The sequence below is a fragment of the Anas platyrhynchos genome, chromosome 25 (genome assembly GCF_047663525.1).
Source record: "Anas platyrhynchos isolate ZD024472 breed Pekin duck chromosome 25, IASCAAS_PekinDuck_T2T, whole genome shotgun sequence".
In the NCBI taxonomy this organism is placed as follows: domain Eukaryota; kingdom Metazoa; phylum Chordata; class Aves; order Anseriformes; family Anatidae; genus Anas; species Anas platyrhynchos.
In genome coordinates, this window is record NC_092611.1 from 8,111,163 (window position 1) to 8,129,911 (window position 18,749).

An 18,749-nucleotide genomic window follows, 5' to 3' on the forward strand; every position below is an offset into this window, starting at 1 on the left:
TGGGGAGCCCCAGCACCCGGCTGGGAGCGCAGCGGGGCTGAGCCCTGCCTGCCTGGGGGCACCCTGCTGCTCCCACCTGCCCTCTGCCCTGTCCGTGGGGCTGGACACCAGCCACCAGCCCATCCAGTGGCCAAAACCTGCCCAGAGCTGCGTGCTGGGGCAGCACAGAGCTTGGTGTGGGGAGTGGACACAGCCAGGGAGCAGCAGGGACACGCTGACACCGGGCTGTCACCGCACTGCGCTCTGCCCGTCCCCTGCTGCCGCCTGCAGTGCCAGCAGTGCCTGAGAGCACGGGGACAGGCACCGGGTAGCTCTGCCGTGTCCCCCCCATCCTGGGGAAGCCAGGAGGAGCCCCTCGTCACAGCTGGGCGCAGCGCAGTGTCCTGCAGCGTGGCCTTTCCCCGCTCCCAGCTGCTCGGATGAGTCAGGGAGGAAGCGGCGCGGCTGAGCTCCGGGGCGAGCACGCAGCGTCCACAACCTCCATCCAACTTGGCTGCCGGCTCCTTCCCCATCTGCTAAGGCACTTAGAGCGCTCTCACCCCTTCCCACACCCTCTGCCCCAGCAAACATGCAAACAACAGCCTCTCCTTGCACAGCTGGGGAAGGGGGAAGCGCGTCTGCAGCACAGGGCTGGGGGGAAGGAGCTCGGGGCCCAGTGGGGGAGGCTGCTCCCTGCCCCGAGCTGCCCCACAGCACCAGGGCCTGGGTTCAGCGCAAGGCTTGGATGTGGGCAGAGCTGGAATAAATGCAGGAGAGGAAGGCAGCGCACCCAGGGAACCCCAAAAATAATGCACGGTCCCCACGCAGGGCAGGGGGGATGCTCCTGCCGCTCGTCCCACACGAGGAGGGGGCGCAGAGGCTGCGCCGCAGTTGCTGGGGCAACACAACGCACCCGGCAAAAACACCAGGAAAATCAGCTGCCAGACAGCTCCTGCGGGAGCCCAGGAATCCCGGCCGCACCCGCTGATCTCAGCGCTCCCGGGAAGTGCTCTGGCACCGCCACGGTCCCAAGGGCTTCGCACCTCCGAGGGCCGGGGATGCTGCGCACCCGGCACTGCCCTGAAGCAGCACAGGGAGGGCACGGCTCTGACTCCTGCCCTGTCCCTGCTGCTCGTTCATCCACCAGCACTGAGCTCCAGGAGGCTCCTTAAGGCAGCACAAGCGGAGACTTCGCCCTCCGAGCACCACCACGGCAAACGAGGGATTCGCATCCCACGTCCCAGCTCGATCCCCCGGTTAAGGGCTGGCCCCGTCCCACCCCCGCAGCCGTTTTGCAATGCCGGCTTTTCCTGCCCGAAGGGGTTTTCCAGCCATCCCCGGGCTCTGCCGTGGGAAAGGGCCCACGGGCTGCCCCGAAGAGCCCGGCAGAGCTCCCCCCCGAGCACCGAGGCCGGGGCTCCACGCCCCCCGTACCCCTTCCCCCAGCCCAAGGCAGGCAGGAGAGGCTCAGCCTTCCTTTTATAATACTCTTTTATTTGATTAAAGAATTTGTATTCTTTGTATACACTGGAATGTGCTCTATTCCCTAGGCCATTATTGTACAGGGTTACAAAAACGGGGGGGGTGGGGTGCGGTTCTTCTTTAACGTTACCCTTAAACAAATTTAAGAAAAATGCTTCCTTGATGTTTGAACTCGACTCCATTTTAAAATCATACAGACAAGCAACTCTTGAACAGAACTGAATTAATAGGATTCGTTGTCTATTTCACTACAGAACAGGGTTTGCTTTCCCTCCCCCAGAACACATCACCTTCCCAGGGCAAGAATCAGGGTTTATTTCCTCACTGGCGCTGTTACCGGAGGAGAGACCGCTAACTTCTTTGGCAGAGGGCCCCACGGGAACCAACACACGCTTACTCTGACTGAAGTGCGCTCTCTGGAGCACGGTAAACGTGTTTTTAGGACTTGTGAGGACAGGACACCGTTAGAGTTTCACCTGCACGCTCAGCCCTTCCCTACAGCAGCAGCCGGGGAGCTCCCCTGCAGCCTTCAGGCTGTTGGGGCAGCAGCACTGCCAGCCAGGGGGTGAGCAGCCCTAAACCAAGCAGGCTGGGCATACTCTGAGGGGAGCACAGCTCTGTGGGATGAAATCAGTGATCCTACTCAGGCAGTCAGAGGAGGAACAGCGCTGGGATAGCAAGCACCACAGCTGGGTGTTGCTCACGCTCAGCATGCTCTCTGGAAACCACCATTCCCCTCCCCTCCATCACCACGCTGAGAAAGACCACCGGTTTCGGACAGATCCTAGCCCCACTCCCACTCTGACTCAGCCTCAAGGAAAAAGGCCCAAAGGACTTCTGGTGAGCCCAGGATGAAGTCCACTGCTGTACGGTGGGGCTGGGTGGACAGCAAGGGACAGTGTGGGGGCAAAGAGAACTGAGCTGTGAGGCCCTCTTCCCCTACGCTCCTGTCAGTACCCCACCTTCGAAACCGAGATCAACTTGTTCCACTTGTACCAGATGGAAAGGTCCAGAGAAGCACTGCATCCTTGTGTGTTATCATCTTAACGCCTGTTTTCACCATCAGAAGCAAGAGTTGAAGGCTGAGGAGAAATTAAAATGGCAGCACCACCAATGGAACAGTGTTTGATGATTAAAAAAGGAAGAGCGTGATGTCTGGTAGGCTCTGGGACTGAGCTCCGGTCGTCTTCATGGGAGAATGGGAAGTGTCAAAGCCAGGTTCTCTGCAGAGATCTCGTTATTCTGCTAGCCAGTAAAAATCTGCCAAAGAAATTTGTAGCCTTTCCCCCCATGAACATGTCAATTCTCTGCCAAAAATGTCTGTGACCCAGGACACTGCAGATGGCAGGCAGAGCCGTGTGTCTTAGCAGAGAGAGGGCTGCGGCATTCCAAACATTCAGAATAAACTTCGGCCTCTTTTTTTTTTTTTTAATTTAAAACTTTCCTTTGTGATTCCCCACAGCTGGCATTACAGGATTTCGTACTTGTCCACCACGAAGGTGGTTTCAGTAGAAAACCTTACAGGGCTGTTCCCATCTACCTGGGTCACTTTGGTAACCTGTGGAGATAACACACATTCAGTAGAGCATTTAACACCACTTCCCAACACAGCTTCCCAACTCTGACCATCTCAAAGAGGACAGAACCAACCCAGCACTTCTGAACACATCAGTACTGTAAGAAAGATCTTAAAGATCTTTGTCCTGCCCCACAAACACAGCCGGACAGTCTAAGGGAAGCTACAGCGCAGTCTGCCAGTATCCCCAGTAAGCGTAGCTCTATGCCATGACCGTACCTGTATGTTGCAATAGTTCTTTTTGGAGATGAAGGAGACTTGCACTGGAAAGAAGTCATTTGGCTGCCCTGCTATGCTGAACTCCAGGCTGCCACTCTTGTTTTTGGCATCTATCACAGGCAGGCACCACTCCAGGAGATTTCTCCGGCTGTCATGGCGATACTCGCCATCTATTTCCCCAATCACTGGGGCACCGACACCAGACCTACAGCAGGCAGAAAAGAGCTACGATGCCTTACTCGCACAGGGCTAAGGAAGTGAACAAACCCGAAAGGCAAAGAAGCTGACAATATACAAAGGCACCTGTTAGCATTGCCCAGGCACGGAATGTTACTTACGGTAAAGGGATTGTGATGATCACATCGTTCAGTTCTAGGCTCTCCTCTTGCAACTCGTATTCAATGTTAACATCGCAACTGTTCCCACTTTCTGATGGCCAGCAGTTAACTGAGGGCAGAAAACCAGTATGCTGTACCACACAATCTTTCTGTGCAAAACAGGCTTTCGAAAGATGATGTACTTCAAAAAGCACCGTAAAATCATAACCTCATAACCAAGAAATTCCAACTTAAATAAAAGCTTTTTGTTTTCTTTAAGAACATTACAGAAAATGGTCACTGGTAAGAACAGGTACTGCCCGATGGAAGACACGCAGATGTCTTCACCCCCTCACCCAGCACCTCGCAATGTACCACGCTGTGGAGCCAGCCCAGCTGCTACAAGGCAGGGTACGAGCAGGCACAGATGAACATCAGCCCCTTCCAACCAAGCTCCGGCACGTCACGCACACCCTTGCACTCACTTGTCAATGGAATGAAGGACTCTTCCGTGGTCTGCAACCTCCACTTCAGCACGCCCACATCACTGTTAATAGGGAATGATTTCTCTGGGTTCTTCAAACCAATCTGCGATTCTGCAGTAAAAAGCTTTTTGTCCACATTTGGGTGAGTCTGAAACAGGAACAGAAGCCAAGGCTGTGTCAGCTACTGCAGCCATTTCAAGTATGAGATGACAACCACATGTAGGTAATTCAGGTTCTAGTACGACAGCCCTACACATCCCCGAGTACTTTCCTCTGCAAAACGTACCTTGCTGAGCAGTCTGGCTACAGCACATCTACTTATCAGCCTGGAATACTGTCCAGGCTGATCCACCAGGAAGAAACCACCCCACTAGCATTTTTACTTGCCACTGCACCAGATACTCCAGCAAGTCCTGGTATCTGGGGCAGCATCCTGGAGCTTACAAAACAACAACTCTAAAAAAAAGTATCTTAATTTTAAAAATTTTCATTTTTCTCGAGGAAGAAATAGCCTCCTAAAGCATTTCAGCCTCGTGCTGTTGGAAGGAACGCTATCAAACCACAAAAATACTACTTCCATCAGCCACCTTTGTGTAAATACGTGTATATGGCAGCAGCCAAACTCAATGCAAATATTCTCTCATTGCAATGGCAAATGGGAGCATCTTTTTAAAAGCAAAGCATTTTTCTAAGTTAATATTCAAGTTACACTGGAAAGACAGGAGTCAACACTGGGTTTGATTTAGTCTTTCAACTCAAGCAGCACATGTGGGAGCGTTGTTGAACTTTTTAATGAGATGTGTCGCTAAGGAACCTACTACTGGATAAGTAGACATGCAGACAGACAACTATAGATAAGCTCTTAGCAACGAGGAGAAGGGAGCAATAGAGTGTATCAAAACACCAAAACCTCCAGCACTGAAGAAGGTAACAACAATACAGAGGACAAAAAGGAAAGATGTTTCTCCAAGAATCTTCTTATAGTGCTGACCATAACCCAGGGCTTCAGCAATTGTGCCAGATACAGCAATGGAAGGACACAAGTGACCCAAGAAGAAATAACTTTCTAGATAACAAATTTTCTTCATTGGCACAGTAACTTGACTGTAGAACTCCTGTTCAACTACAGCTCAAATCAAGTAATAAGCACCAAGCAATGCATCAGGCTGCTGCAAAGTTCACGTGGAATCAGATGGCATGCCAACATGCTTCACTGGACAGATAAGGCTCTGAAGGCAGGAGGATAAGCGTAGGAGACCAGATCTCCCGAGTGAACTTCAAACTTTTGACCGTGAGCTAGCCCTGTATTTATGCTACAGTCATGTCTCGTGTGACTACTTCCATTTTCAACATGTTTGCTGAAAAGGCTTAGACAATACTTTGCCCCAGAGAACAGCAAAAGGATGTTCGACAGCATGAACACCAAACACTTTACCTGTAACTGCACTCCCCTCTTGTCTTCATTTTCTACGTGCAGGCGAATCCGTGCAAATTTTTCATCAGAGATGTGCAGCATGATCATGCCATGCAGCTCCATATTCTGCAACCCTCCGTCACGGCCACAAGTCAAGGAAATTTTCTCCTCTATTTTCATGTGCACACTGGACACAAAAAACAAGTATCTCAAGTCCTACACTTGGCATCTAACAGGCAAGGTGAAAAATTAGTGTTCGGCCAGGAGAGGCTATATGCAACGAGCAGGTGCTACAACGAGAGTGAGGGTTCCAAACAGAATGACACAGACAGCGTAACAGATGCATGCACTAATGATGCTCCAACACATTAACTCAGGGGCACAAAGATCTACGGGTACAAGTCCAGAAACACCGAAACCCACATGATAAACAGTGATACAGCACCTCAAGATGCTGTTCACTCAAAATCCCGCTACCGTACAGCAGCACAGCTCAGCAGAAAAAGGTTCTGATCTGCTACATGTAAAACAAACTATTTGTGTTGGGGTCACAGGAAAAATGGCAGCTACTTTAACTAGTTTGAAGGCAAAATGCTGCAAAGAGACACATTCCAGAAGGCACAGGAGAATTCCCAATCTCAGCTAAACAGAGGAGGCACATCCATATTAGCTAAAACAATTTCTAATCAAATAAGCTATCTTTTGTTGCTGTGCTTTCCCAGATTTTACCCTTCATCTTTCAAAATCGGAAGGCTAGATGAGCACACTGGCCTTCAACGGCAGGAAAAAGCCTATGCTGAAAACTAAAGAGGAAGACAGCTCACAAAGCAACACATGGATCAGAGAGGATAGTAAGAAGACTGCTTCCAGAGCAAGGATAATACCTACCTCTCCATGTTAATGGGCGGTGCAAGAACTTTGGCTGCTTCTGTAGAGCGTTTGCCTACGGAAGTCATGATATTTTCTCCTTCTGATTTCAGTTTGTCCACGAAGTTATCCACCTCCTTCCCTTTCGCGCCAAGTTTCAGAGCTTTGCTAGGACCTGAAGGCCTAAACACAACGCACAGACATATTCAAGTCACATTCATGGCAACAGTTTCATTCTTCCCCAGTCCCATCTTCAAGTGCTGTAACTTGACTATCCCAACAATTTAATATTCACCTCCGTAACTTTTTTTGGGGGGAGAACATCTTACAAGAAGGATGAAACATTAGTTTAGATACAGATTCTGAGTATTGCCTGGTACCACTCCTCACACAAAATGAGAAGTCCAATACCCATCAAAGACCCTACTACGTGGCCTGGAGACTACGGGATGCTCAGGTACCACTGTGATACACAGCACAAATGTTCTTAAATAGTAAAATATATGATCCACAATATATACAACATGCACCACTTTAAAGGCTTTGAGGTCAGCAGACACAGATCAGAGAAGCTAAGGAGAGAGGCCTGACTTTCTCTGTCTTTGCAGTAACCCAAAGGAGTGGAGGCACACCACCTGTCATTTTGAACATCTGCTGCCTACTGCACACTCACCTGGAAGGCGCTGGTGCCACTTTGGGCTTCTCCGTTTCAATGATGGTTTCTGTGATCATTGCTGCCGTTGTGCCCCCAGACACAGCTGAACTGCCAAAGCCACCAAAACCGGGTGCCTTTTTGCCCTGTCTCTCGGCATCCCTTCTAGCCTGCTGCAATTCCTTCGCTTTACGGCGCATCTCAGCTTTTGCTTCACGTTCCTGAGTCTGAAGTAAAAGACAAAAGGCTGGTAAAGGCTTTGCAACCTCAATCTTACTCTGTATAGCAACTAATACGAAGTATGATTTCTTATCAACCTTTTTTTTGAAGGAACGGGAAACGGGCATTTAGTTTACAGAACAGCTAAATAATTTTAAAACCCTGATCAAATTGGAGTAACGTCTTCACATAAAAAGCGTCGCGTTCCAGAGTACCTCGTGCCAAACTCAAAATTATTTCCACTCACCTCTCGGACGGCTCGGAACACCTTTTCTTCATGCGAGTCCATCTCAGTGAAGGTCCGAATTTGTGCCAGGTTTACGTTCTCACGGTAGCCCAGGGCAACGATTTCATCAAAGGCAAAAATCAGGTCAAAACAGTGTTCAGAGATCTCATTCTCCTCCAAGGCTCGACAATATTCAGGGATCTAATTCAGGAAAAACATTTAAAAGGAACATTCATATAAACAGACAGACATAACTTCCAGCACTGTCTTTCTGCTGTTCCCAGACTTCACAGTTGTGCTAGACCCTCCGCAGAACTAGCACATCACTGAGCTGCCTTTCATTCCTTTACACTGTTGATAAACAACAAGATGAGGTTTTGCGATTGTCAGTTTCTCCTCAACTAAAATATTTATGCAATCTTTTAACTTAGTTCTAACTTTGTAACTCACAAGAACATAAACAAGCAAACACTAGTTAACTTTCAAAGATCCTTTGGTTGCATCTGACAGAAATAGATTATAAAGTTAATATAGTGACAATTGCAAAAACTCATTACTTAGAAATGTATTTAGAGTACTGCTACGCTTCTCAAGCGCGTTCTGTAAAGCCACAGTATGTTTAGAGAAAAATAAAATTGTTATCTAAAGAATACAGCAAATGTTTTACATTAAATTTGTAACTTCATCCCTTTGGTCTCACCAGTTAACGGGCAGCCATGGGTTTCTTACATACAGTTCAAGAACACTGCAGAAACTTCAAAGCTTAACCGTGCCCTGGGTCAAGAGCAGGCTCTAGAAAATCATGGTGGTAGCTGGAGGCAGATGGTACTTCAGCAATAGCTCACCAACAGCTTCCCTTACAATAGCTCTGTTTTAGGCTACAGACGTGAACTTTGCAGCGAGTAACCCGAAGCGTAGATCCTTACCACTCTAGAGAAAAGTCGGAGTGTTTCCAGGTCTTCCAGGATATTGCTGTTTTTGGTGGTGATCAGCACCATGTAGAGCTTCTCCATCGGCTGATACACGTACCGCACGCTCTCTGTCTCCACAAAGGTGTGCTGCTTCCCGGTGTTCATCAGTTTTGGGAAAGCCGCCAGCAGCCCCTCGATGCGGGTCCGGGTCATCTCCACAAACTGCCGCGAGACAATGGCCTTCCCCGCCTTCGTGCAGACGGCGGCCGCCAACAGCACCTGTGGAGAACACAGACGGGGGTTCACTGTGCCAGTCCTGGACACTGCCCGGCCCCTGCAAACCTGACACAGCATCATAGGTGCAAAGAAAGGTAAAATCTAGCTGGCAGTGATCTTCCACATTGAGCTGATTTTCCTGCACTGGGGTCTTTTGTGTCTTTCTATGACTAGCGCCAAGAATTTACCTATGTGCTATATGGAATCAAAGCTCTCGGTCCTCCAGTCAGGCAGACAGAGTCAACCAACCCATTGCTCTATACACAGCGCATGACAAAACCCCAAAAGTGCTTTAGGCAAGGTCTAGGTTACAGCATTTTCTGTTAGCTCAGACCCACCATAAAATTTACATTGAATCCCAGAATGCTTTCACGTGTGACATTCCTTCCCGATGCCACGTTTACAGCCAAGACAGGTTAATAAAACCTTGAGAGCTGTATTAATTACAGCACACGGATGACTCTCGTGGGCATTTCACAGATGCTATCGTACCAACAATAAAAAGGCAATAAGGCGACTGCTAATTTACTTTTTCTTATTTTCTCTACCTAGACTCCTTCCTGAAATTCCTCTCAAGGATTAGTTTCTTAATTAACTGTGCCAAGGTAGGACGGTTTCTGCAGCTGAGATCTTTGAGCTCCCCAGCCGTTTTCATTCACAGTACTCCAACAGCGAGAGAAGCACCAACAACTCCCAGCTGCAGGTGGATTTCCAGCACCACCTCGAACCCAGCCAACAGGCGGCCGAGCAACGCAGCCAGGCACCCTGGCAGAACTCTGCGTGTTGCCTGCACAGCCCTAGGCCCCTGCAGCTTGACAGCTCAGGGACAAACAGATCCGTAAGCAAAGCGCCCAGAAATCCACCTCCTCTCTCCAAAACCTTTCCACACGTTACCGGGGGCACCGCCTCACCGCAGATAACGCCCCGAGCCCCAAAACCACCTCAGCGGGACAAAGGCGGCGGCCGCGGGCTCCCTGCACCGGGGCAGGACCCCGAGGAGGGCCCCGCAGCCCCCGAGGGCAGCTCCCAATCGCTCCACCAGCAGGACGAGCCCCCGCCACCCGGCCCCGGCCCCCGGGCCGCTGAGGGGGCAGCGGGAGCCCCGCGGCCCCGTCAGGCACCACCCGGGGCCCGGGGCAGGCCGCGCTGCCTGGCGGGCGGCGCCGAGCTCCGGGCCGGGCCCCGCACACCAATGAAGGCTCCGGGCACGACCAGGAGGCGACCCCCGAGCACTGAGGGGAGCGTTGGGGCTCGCCCTTACCATGGCGGCGGCGGCGCTGGGCTCGGCGCTCGCTCCCTCGGCGCTCGGCGTCCCCTCAGGCAGCCCCACAAGATGGCGGCGCCGAGCCACGTCCCCAGCCGGAAGCGGCGCGGGCGGGGCGGGGCGGGGCGGGGCGGGGCTGGAGGACCGGGAGCGCGGCGCCGCCGCAGGGAGCTGCGGGCGCCCGCCTGCAATTCCCACCGCGGCCTGCAGGGGGCGCTGTGAGGGGCGCTGTGGGGGCGCTCTAGGCGGCTGGCGACCAGCGAGGTTGTTGCCATGGCGACGGCGGGGGGCGCCTCAGTAGGGCGGCGGGCGGCGGCGGGGGGCAGCGGGGCCGGGCCGCGCTCCGCCGCCCAGCACCGGGTGCTGGAGAACCGGCCGTACGACGAGAGCCTCGAGCTGCCCGCGAGCGATGAAGCCGGCAGCCCCAGCCCCCCGAGGGGCTCGGCCGGAGGTGGCCCGGACGCTGAGGTAGGCGCGGGGGCGGCCCGGTAAGGCCCCGGCCCTGTGGGGGCGGCCCGGTGAAGGCCTCGTCCCTCCGGCCCCACAGGACCCGGCGGCACCGCCAGGCCTCAGCGAGGATGAGGAGGACTCGGAGGAGTCCTCAGGGAGCGACTCGGAGGACGATTCGGAGGAGCACGGAGCCCCCCCGGATGGGTGAGCCTAAAATTGAATAAATCGGAATAAATCACTCGGAGGGGTGAGGCTAAAACCGAATAAATCCCGGTCCTGCCGAGCCCCGTTATGCTGGGGAGGCAACGGGGGCGGCTGAGAGGAGCCCCGCAGCCCTGCTTGTACAAAACCCCTCCAAATTAATCTTTGCCTGAACGTCTCTTCCTCCCTTTAGTGACTACAACCTAGCCGAGTATGACTACCTGCAAGTGTCGCCCGAAATTAAGGAACTCTTCGAGTACATCAGGAGGTGAGGTGAAGGAGTCGGAGCCGGCTCTTGGCTCTCCTTTGTGCCAAGGGTAAGTGAAGCAGGAAATGTGTCGCCCACTGTGTAACACTTCTTGTTTTTTCCTTCAGGTACACTCCAAAAATGATAAACATTGAGCACAAGCTGCTGCCTTTTATTCCAGACTTTATTCCTGCTGTTGGAGACATCGATGCGTTCCTCAAGGTACGGTATTTTCAGGTACCTCCTGCCACACCAGCTGAAACCCAAGGTAACAGGCTGTGCAGCCAAGAGCTCAGCCACATCATCCTTGCAGCAGCGAGGGATCCTCGCGCTGCGCTGCAGGACAGACTGTTATAGACACCTAGGAGATGACACTTAGTGACACTGGGAACTGGCTGGTCGCTTTGCTGACCCCCCACCTGGTATATATGTAGTTTAAGGTGAGAGCTGCCTTCTTTGGGTAACACGTTGTACATTCAAGTGCCGTTGTGCTAACAGCTCCTATTTTCTCTTCTGTCAGAGCAGCGTGCCTACCAATTCCTTTTAGAGTCTGAATTTTAAACCGTGGGGAGGCTCTTTACAAAACAGCTCCAGCATCCCCTGCTCTGGGCTCCCATGGGGAATACATTCTGTGTTTACCTGCAGGTCCCACGTCCAGATGGCAAGCCTGATAACCTCGGCTTACTGGTCCTGGATGAGCCGTCAACGAAGCAGTCAGATCCCACAGTGCTTTCTCTTTGGCTAACAGAGAATTCCAAACAGCACAACATCACAGTGAGTCATGGAGACAGAGGGGATGTTTACTGCTTACTGGCTAGAGCAAAATCGGTGCACTTTACTCTTACTTTTGTAACATATATATATTTTTCTTTTGGTTGTCGCTACCTGTTTTTACTCAGTGTTTTGTTTCCCAGCTGCTTTTCTGTCTGCAGAAATCAGTTGGTGTAGTGCAACTAGGAAAAAGAAGATATGGTTAATCAGGGGCAAACACAGGGTTTGCAAAAATAAAATAAAATAAAATAATTTTTTAAAAAAACACCCACAAAGTACTTCCAGGTTTATATTTTTGTTTCTAGCAGCAGATAAAAGTGAAGAGTGTGGAAAATGCAGAAAAGAACCCCAAAGCCATTGACAGCTGGATTGAAAGTATCAGCGAACTGCACCGCTGCAAACCTCCGGCCACTGTCCACTACACCCGGTGAGCCATTTTATCAGCAGACCTGCAGGTCAGTGGGAGGCTGGTGGCAAAATCAAAGGGTACTGAGCAGAACTACCGAGATGTCTCTAAGAGGAGAAGACATGCTGAGTTTCAGGGTAGTCATATCATGCACGTCTGCAGGACACTCACTTTCCTTCTTGGTACTTCTCTTTCCCTACACAGTAGGGAAACTTCAAGTAGCTTACAGCTATCACTCACCACTTTCAATTCCTTGCAAGCAGTAACTCTGTAAAAGGAGAAATTCTGAACAAGTCAGGGGAGGTGAGACTTACTCTGACCAAGTGACCAAGTACTGATTTAGGTCTCAGCCACTACGACATCCCCTTCTGCCCAGACTCCCAGTTCAGAACAGCCCAGTCACTAAAGGAAGCAATGTTTCCAGCATCTTCTTTCAGCCATAGTGCTAAGCACAAATTTAAAGCTTAACCTTGTTTCAATGAATAAAAATGTCCCAACTGGCACTTCAAGTGGAGTCTGTCTCATTCAGAGCAATCTGGCAGTAGGAAGCCATTTCAGTTTCTTGCATGTAATCTATCTTTTTGTTTTTGTTTTTTTTTCTCCTTACCTTGCAGGCCCATGCCTGACATAGAGACCCTAATGCAGGAGTGGTCACCAGAATTTGAGGAGCTCTTGGGAAAGGTATGATACACAAGCAGCAGATAAAAGTGAAGAGTGTGGAAGTGCTAGGTCCAAGATTAGCACATGCTCTCAGGCCCTTGCTTTTTGAGAACAGAACTAACACCCCCTTCTATTCCAGGTGGGCCTCCCAACTGCAGAGATGAACTGTGACCTGGCTGAATACGTTGACATGATATGTGGTAAGCAGAGGGGAGGTAAGACCCTTTCTTACCCTCACTTAAAGGCAGCTGATTAGTCCTAGCCCAGGAACTGCCAACAAATGGAAACATTCAACTTTGACAGACACAGAGGTAACAACATTATCTTAGGCTGCTCCAAAGAGGATATTCTGTCTGTCTGTTAACTCCTCCTTGTTCCATGAGCTTGGGTTTTGTCTGCTCTGCTCAGCCGGCTGATGGGATTGAGCAGTTACCTCTCTTCTCTTCCAAGAGCCTAGGCAGCACTCTGTGCAGGGTGGTGTAGTCCGTTTGCTCTCATGCACTTCTGCTCTTCTTTTAGCCATTCTGGACATCCCCGTGTACAAGAGTCGGATCCAGCCTCTGCATTTGCTTTTCTCGCTCTACTCAGAGTTCAAGAACTCACAGGTAAGCAACCCCAGCCAGGCACTGGTCACTCAGCTGGAAGCATTACAAAGCTTGTGCCCTTAAAGTTGGTCTTGCTGTTGTGTGTTTGTGAAGAGCTAGTAGACTATCCTAAAAGAGTCCAAAGAACATTTTCTAAGCTTCGCATTTCCCTAGTAGCTCAAACTACTGAGCACAGGCAGCATGGTTAGAGCAGGGCTTGCGTGAGCCTCTGGCTTGCTGCTGAGCACACAGCTCACACGGTGCTAAAGTGGCTTGTGGTTTCAGCTACACCCATGCTCTAATTAACGAGTCTCATCTTTGCACTAACGCATTCTTTCTCCTGCAGCATTTCAAGCCTATGGCTGAAGGGAAGAAGGCCAGGAGCTCCCCGTCCAACACACCTTCACAAGGAGCAGAAGTGGAAGTATTGAGCTTCACTTGAAGCTTTGCGTTAAACCTTCATCTCTCCGATCAAGATCTGCTGCTCAACATAAAGATTTGACCAAAGCAACGCGTGAAGCAACGCAACATTTCAGAAGCATCCCTTATTTTATAGATCCTGCAGAGCTGTTTTGCATTCATAGAGTAGATTTTGAGTCTTCACGTTTATAGCAGATGCTAATACCTTAATTTTGAGTTGTCTCCATGGAGTACAGCATTAAACTCTATTCCAAATGACAAACTGTGGATGCTGCAGAACTGAGGCTTGCAGAGTGTAACACTGCAGCACGTAGGAATAAATTCCATGCTCTGACACAAAACTTTGATCTACCCCGTGCGTTCCAAGGTCTGATGCGCTCTGGGGGCCTTGAGTCTCCCCTTTACTATAGAGCCACTTTTTCTGTCCTCCATGCCCTTTGCTGCTGCCAGCAGTGTCATTGCTTCCTTTCTGCTGCTTGTGCGGAAGGAATTGAGGAAAACCAGAGGAGCCCATGGGTGGGGGCGCTCATTGCTTACCTCTCACTGCGTGCAGATGATGGAGGGGGTGAAACAGGGTGTGTTTGCCAGGGACCCCAGGTGGGTGACAAGCCGATGAGGTCAGTACATAAAAATTTAGAGGAGTTTGTACATTTGTTGCTCCCACTGGCTGTCTTAATGGAGTTCAGCAAAGAAAAAGAGGAGAAATAACCAGTGCAGCACCACACAGACACTTAAGTTGAGTTTATTGCTGTTGGGATGACTCCGCTCAGCCCCTGCCATGCTGGCTGCCCTCACCTGTCCCCGATCCAGCAGGGATGGACAGGTTTGTAAAGCAAGCAGGCCCTGAGTCTGCTAAATGAAGGCCAGTGCCTGGCCTTACTCGGGGAGGAATCACAGCACGAGCAGCTTGACAGAAGCTTTTTAAAAAGCTTTGATGCATTTTGCTTGTAACAGTTAGGTAAAAACATGCCGTTCCCTTTGCAGGGAGCCACATCGGCTCCTCCCGGGTCAGAGCCCGGAGCACAGGTTCTGCTGCAGCACGTCCTGGCCTGGTGACAACACACAAGGAGCCCTCGTGGTTCTGTTTCTCACCGTGTTTCTTCCACAGCAGTGGCACCACGGGGCAGGAGCACCCTGCGTGCAGCCGGCATTTCCAGGCTGTCCTGGTCTCGGGTGCCTTTCCCTGTCCCTGTCCCCAGCCTTGGGGGACAGCTGCCAGCTGGCTGTGCCCAGCCCATGCCCATTGTCCCAGGGTGGCACCTGGTACTTAGCATGTCAAGCCTGAGGTTTGCTGGGCAATGAAGCCCCAACAGCAGGGCAAAACACCTTGCACTGGATGTCAGCTACCTGCCAATAACCAGAAAATTCAGGATCTGGTATTTGAAGGAGTCCTCAAAGGTCTGAGGGCAGCCAAACATCCCAGGCTGGATGGGACTGAGCTCTGCAGGGCCCCTTCTGTGCCCACTGCCCTCACCCTCAGACCGTTCCCCACCTTGCTCCCCAGCCCAGTCTCACCAGTGCTGGGCTGCTTGGTGGGGCCTCCACGAGTGCTGAGGCAGCTGCCAGAAGACAAGCGAGGCAGACGGGGTAGTATTTCGAAGTATTGTGGTGGTGCTTTTTCCTCCCTGGAGCACAGGCGCTGATCACAGGGGGAGCTGGGGGCTTGCTGGGGTCCTGGGGAGGCTCAGCCCGTCGTGATGCACCTCACAGCCAGATCTCATCACTGCTCATACTGGGGACTTTGTAGATTCTCCAGGCCATCGGGAATGGGACCAAACCTGTGGGACAGAAAGAACTCATGGCCACCACCTTCCCCGGCAGCCACAGAGCCCAGCGTCTCCGCAGCACGGCTTTCTTGGGCTGCTCACCCGTCTGCGCTCCCTCACTGAGCACAAGGGGGGTCTGCAGGGTCCGCTGCCCTCCCTTGGCTTCCACATCCCCAGGGTCGGCTGCGGGAGAAGAAAGGGGACGGAGCAGGAGCTTCTCAGCCCAGGTGGGGTCCAGGTGCCTCGGTGCTTTACCTCTGTCCTCCTGCGTGAGCTCTCCAAGGCGCAGGTTAGGCGGCAGGGACCTGTTCTCCCGGGGCAGGCACGTGCTTGGGGTCTGCGTGTGCTCGGTCCTGCTGTGACGGGGGTGTCGGCTGAGCAGGCTGTGAGGCTGTGGCACCGTTCCCACACGAAGCTCGCTCCCAGCCAGCGCAGGGGATGCCGCGAAACGAGGCACTTCTTGCTCCGAGGGGAGGCAGGGAAACCAGGGCTTACCTGGGAGGCAGCGACGTGGATCCAGGGAGTCCTGCGGGAAGGAGGGGGTCAGGGAGCAGCCGCATCCAGGGCTCCTGGACCCTGCAGGGGCTGAGCTGCGGGCCCCCACCACCTCCCTGCCCCAGGGCTCCCTCCTGCTTGGCTCTTACCTGGTGCTGGCTTGGCTCGGCGGCACGCCAGGCAGGCAGCGAGGGAGCCCAAGCCAAGCAGGGCGCTCAGGGCCAGGGCTGAGCCCACAGCAACGCCCAGGAGGGGCAGCTCCACGTGGGCATCCAGCAAACCTGCGTGAGCAGCGTGGCTCCCTCAGTACCCCTGGGTTGCCCTGAGCTCTGGCACCAACCCCTGCGGCACCTACCTGGAGGCAGGAGGGAGGCAGTGGTGACGCCCAGGCTGTTGGCAGCACTGACTGAGAGGTTGGTGGCTGCGCTGCCGAGGTGCACGTGGAGGGAGTGGTTGGCCAGCCCGGGGTAGTGCTTGGTGTCCAGGAGGAGGAATTCGGACGCGTTGGCCACCACGCGCCCATCCTGGTCCACCCAGGTGATGCTGGCCGGCGGGTTGGCTTGCACCAGCACAAAGAGCAGCAGGAGGAGCCCGGCGTCGTCCACCTCCTCGTAGCGGGCATCTGCGTGCAGGATCTCTGGCTTATCTGGGCAGCAAACACAGGCAGTGAGGCAGGAGGGGGGCACAGGGGGCAGCTGGGGCAGGGAGGCAGCTCCCCTGCTACTGCTGGGGCAGATCCATGGCCTGCTCTGCTCTCCCAGTTCCTCCAGCTGCTGGTGCCAGCAGGACCAGTGCTGTAGGCCTTACACTGCACGTCGAGGAGCACGGATGCGTTGGCGGTGGCACCAGAGGCCGGGTGGGTCACGGAGCAGTTGAGCTCGCGATCCGCACGCCGGGCGGTGATGGTGAGAGTGCTGCTGGCCGTGCCCGCTGCCGAGCAGTTTGCCTCCTGCCTCCGGCCATCGAGGTACCAGGTGAGCACGGAGCCGGGGGCTGCTCGGGGGGCCCGGCAGGTGAAGGCTCGCCTCTCCTCCTCCCGCAGCGTGCACGAGGCCAGCGGCCGCCCGTCGATGGTGGGGCCCGGCTCCCTCAGCCCTGCTGGAGCACCCAGAGCACGTCAGAGCTGCGGGGGGGGCTCCCAGCACCCAGGGCTGTGCCAGACCCCACCAGGACCTCACCTGCCAGGCAGAGCGCCGGGAAGCCGAGCAGCAGCAGCGGGGCGAGGGCAGCCCCTGGGCAGCCCCCGAGGCTCCCCATGGCAGCCGGCCGGGCTCGGTGCTAGGGGAGAGGCAGGAGGAGCAGGGCCACGGGCACATCCCCTGGCAGCCGGGCGTGTGGAGCGGCTGGAGGATGCAACCAGGCCTCCCCTGCCTGCAGCTCTGCTGCTGCTGCGCCCTGCCCGTCCTGCAGCGCGGCGCCTGGGCACGCAGGCGCGGTCGCGGCCCCGAGCGTCCCTGCTTCAGCTGCGCCTCTGAGCAGGGGCAGCTGCTGCAGGGTCACGGCCACTGGAGGAGCAAGGGCCAGGCACCCCCCCGCCCCCAGCTCTTTGTTTTGAGGGGGGCTCAGCCCCTTTGGCCCAGCCTGGCGCTGAGCTGTGCAGGGAATTGGAGCCGGGTGTGACGCCGCAAGCACCAACAACGCCGCAGCCAGAGCCCTGCTGGGCAGACAGCGAGGTTTTATTTGGGGCGGAACAGAGCTGAGACAAAGCCGGAGCGCAGGAAGCTTTCCTGGGGTCAGAGGGGCTGAGTGCTGCTGCCTCCACCAGGCTTCAACCCTCCTGGGGGCTCAGAGGCAGCAGGATGAAGGGGAGGAGGGGGCTCCGGCGGCTGCAGCCTCAGTCGCTGCCGGCGCTGTTGGGGTTGCGCAGCCGCCCCAGCATCTCACAGAGCATCTGGTTGCAGAGGGCCGAGTAGGGGTTGAGCAGCACCAGCTGCTGCCGGGCGAACGCGCTGCCCAGGCGGGCCGCACGCTGGAAGTCGCGCCGGGCGTCCTCATCGCGGGCCTGCAGCCGGCGGATCAGCCCCCGCTGCACGAAGCTCTGGCAGGCGGCGCGGCCGCAGCCCCTGGCCAGGCGGATGGCGGTGTCCAAGTCCCGCAGGGCACCTGGATAAGGGGAAAGGCGGCGGGGAGCTGGGGGAGTCCGGTGCTTTGCCCCAGTGCCTGGCCCCGTAGCCCTTACCTGCCACGTCCCCCTTGAGGCGCAGGGCCTGGGCACGGTTGTTGTATCCCGAGGCGCGCTCGGGGAGCAGGCGGATGGCCTCGTTGAAGCGTTCCAGGGCGGTGCTCACGTCTCCAGATTCAGCGGCAGAAACCCCCTGCAGCTCCAGGTCCCGGACCTGCTCCAGCAGCTCGGGCGCAGAAGTCTCCTCTGTGTCATGACAAAGGCAGCAAGCCCTTGGCCTGTGCTCCACAGAGGGCAGGCGCCAGCACCGAGGTTGTGGGCACCCGGTGCCCTGCTTGGTGCAGCCCCAGGACCTCCCCTCCATCCCCAGGTACCTGTCCCAGGCCCCCAAATCCAGCCCCAGGGATGCAGAATGGACCCCAAACCACCCCTGGGTGGCAGCTCAGCAGGAAGGAGAGGGGCTGCTCCTCTGCTCATAGGAAGCAACCTGCAGGAACCTGGAGCTGCATCTGCCTCACCTTCCTCCTGGACGTCCTCCTCCTCCTCATCCAGTCCAGGGATGTCCCCAAATGGAGTGCTGGGGTTGAAAATGGTCTGCAGGACGGCTCTGTCGTTAGCGGTGGCCATGGTGCTGTGTGGGTGGCAGGGCTGGAGGCCAGCTGCTGGCGGGTTAATGTTCACCCCGCTGGCACCGCTCGCCCATCCCCGTCCTATCCCAGCCCGGCCGCTGGGCTCCTCCA

General features: G+C 54.4%; 4 protein-coding genes across 8 annotated transcripts; 1 reads left to right on the forward strand and 3 right to left on the reverse strand.

Annotated features, from left to right (window-relative positions):
• Positions 1-1,452: 1,452 nt before the first annotated feature.
• On the reverse strand, positions 1,453-10,028 carry ARCN1 (archain 1). The gene is made up of 10 exons (XM_027444110.3): positions 9,885-10,028; positions 8,363-8,626; positions 7,458-7,637; positions 7,013-7,218; positions 6,361-6,522; positions 5,494-5,659; positions 4,059-4,206; positions 3,595-3,703; positions 3,257-3,461; positions 1,453-3,019 (listed from the first exon to the last, which is right to left on the reverse strand). The coding sequence occupies exons 1-10, from the start codon at positions 9,885-9,887 to the stop codon at positions 2,930-2,932; spliced, it is 1,533 nt and encodes a 510-aa protein (XP_027299911.2). The 5' UTR covers positions 9,888-10,028; the 3' UTR covers positions 1,453-2,929.
• Positions 10,029-10,118: 90 nt separating this feature from the next.
• On the forward strand, positions 10,119-13,967 carry IFT46 (intraflagellar transport 46). 2 transcript variants are annotated; one of them, XM_072027666.1, is made up of 10 exons: positions 10,119-10,355; positions 10,435-10,541; positions 10,732-10,806; positions 10,914-11,007; positions 11,431-11,559; positions 11,865-11,983; positions 12,577-12,643; positions 12,762-12,822; positions 13,142-13,227; positions 13,553-13,967. In XM_072027666.1, exons 1-10 carry the CDS (start codon positions 10,161-10,163, stop codon positions 13,646-13,648), a joined length of 1,029 nt encoding a protein of 342 aa, XP_071883767.1. In that variant the 5' UTR covers positions 10,119-10,160; the 3' UTR covers positions 13,649-13,967. The 2 variants fall into 2 exon arrangements, with proteins under 2 accessions (XP_071883767.1, XP_038023558.2); XM_038167630.2 differs by having other exon boundaries at positions 10,121-10,355; positions 11,862-11,983.
• A 385-nt stretch (positions 13,968-14,352) lies between these two features.
• On the reverse strand, positions 14,353-17,476 carry TMEM25 (transmembrane protein 25). Of its 4 annotated transcripts, none has more exons than XM_038167620.2 (7): positions 17,066-17,475; positions 16,695-16,985; positions 16,243-16,533; positions 16,037-16,168; positions 15,888-15,918; positions 15,495-15,748; positions 14,353-15,404 (listed from the first exon to the last, which is right to left on the reverse strand). In XM_038167620.2, the coding sequence occupies exons 1-7, from the start codon at positions 17,142-17,144 to the stop codon at positions 15,331-15,333; spliced, it is 1,152 nt and encodes a 383-aa protein (XP_038023548.2). In that variant the 5' UTR covers positions 17,145-17,475; the 3' UTR covers positions 14,353-15,330. The 4 variants fall into 4 exon arrangements, with proteins under 4 accessions (XP_038023548.2, XP_038023549.2, XP_038023552.2 ...); XM_038167621.2 differs by having other exon boundaries at positions 16,695-16,982; positions 17,066-17,470; XM_038167624.2 differs by lacking the exon at positions 16,037-16,168 and having other exon boundaries at positions 17,066-17,476.
• A 229-nt stretch (positions 17,477-17,705) lies between these two features.
• On the reverse strand, positions 17,706-18,687 carry TTC36 (tetratricopeptide repeat domain 36). The gene is made up of 3 exons (XM_027444116.3): positions 18,528-18,687; positions 18,067-18,255; positions 17,706-17,990 (listed from the first exon to the last, which is right to left on the reverse strand). The coding sequence occupies exons 1-3, from the start codon at positions 18,634-18,636 to the stop codon at positions 17,722-17,724; spliced, it is 567 nt and encodes a 188-aa protein (XP_027299917.2). The 5' UTR covers positions 18,637-18,687; the 3' UTR covers positions 17,706-17,721.
• Between the last annotated feature and the right edge of the window lie 62 nt (positions 18,688-18,749).

Coding starts and splice junctions, on each gene's coding strand:
- ARCN1 (XM_027444110.3), bottom strand. Junction 7,638..8,362: donor TCCGACTTTTCTCTAGAGTG/GTAAGGATCTAC, acceptor TTCCTGAATTAG/ATCCCTGAATATTGTCGAGC. Junction 6,523..7,012: donor GTGGCACCAGCGCCTTCCAG/GTGAGTGTGCAG, acceptor CGTTGTGTTTAG/GCCTTCAGGTCCTAGCAAAG.
- TTC36 (XM_027444116.3), bottom strand. CDS start 18,636: ATGGCCACCGCTAACGACAGAGCCGTCCTGCAGACCATTTTCAACCCC. Junction 18,256..18,527: donor GGAGGACGTCCAGGAGGAAG/GTGAGGCAGATG, acceptor GTCATGACACAG/AGGAGACTTCTGCGCCCGAG. Junction 17,991..18,066: donor CCTCAAGGGGGACGTGGCAG/GTAAGGGCTACG, acceptor CCCCTTATCCAG/GTGCCCTGCGGGACTTGGAC.
- TMEM25 (XM_038167620.2), bottom strand. CDS start 17,144: ATGGGGAGCCTCGGGGGCTGCCCAGGGGCTGCCCTCGCCCCGCTGCTG. Junction 16,534..16,694: donor CGTGCTCCTCGACGTGCAGT/GTAAGGCCTACA, acceptor TTTGCTGCCCAG/ATAAGCCAGAGATCCTGCAC. Junction 16,169..16,242: donor TGCCTCCCTCCTGCCTCCAG/GTAGGTGCCGCA, acceptor CTGCTCACGCAG/GTTTGCTGGATGCCCACGTG.
- IFT46 (XM_038167630.2), top strand. CDS start 10,161: ATGGCGACGGCGGGGGGCGCCTCAGTAGGGCGGCGGGCGGCGGCGGGG. Junction 11,560..11,861: donor CCAAACAGCACAACATCACA/GTGAGTCATGGA, acceptor TTTTGTTTCTAG/CAGCAGATAAAAGTGAAGAG. Junction 12,644..12,761: donor TTGAGGAGCTCTTGGGAAAG/GTATGATACACA, acceptor CTTCTATTCCAG/GTGGGCCTCCCAACTGCAGA.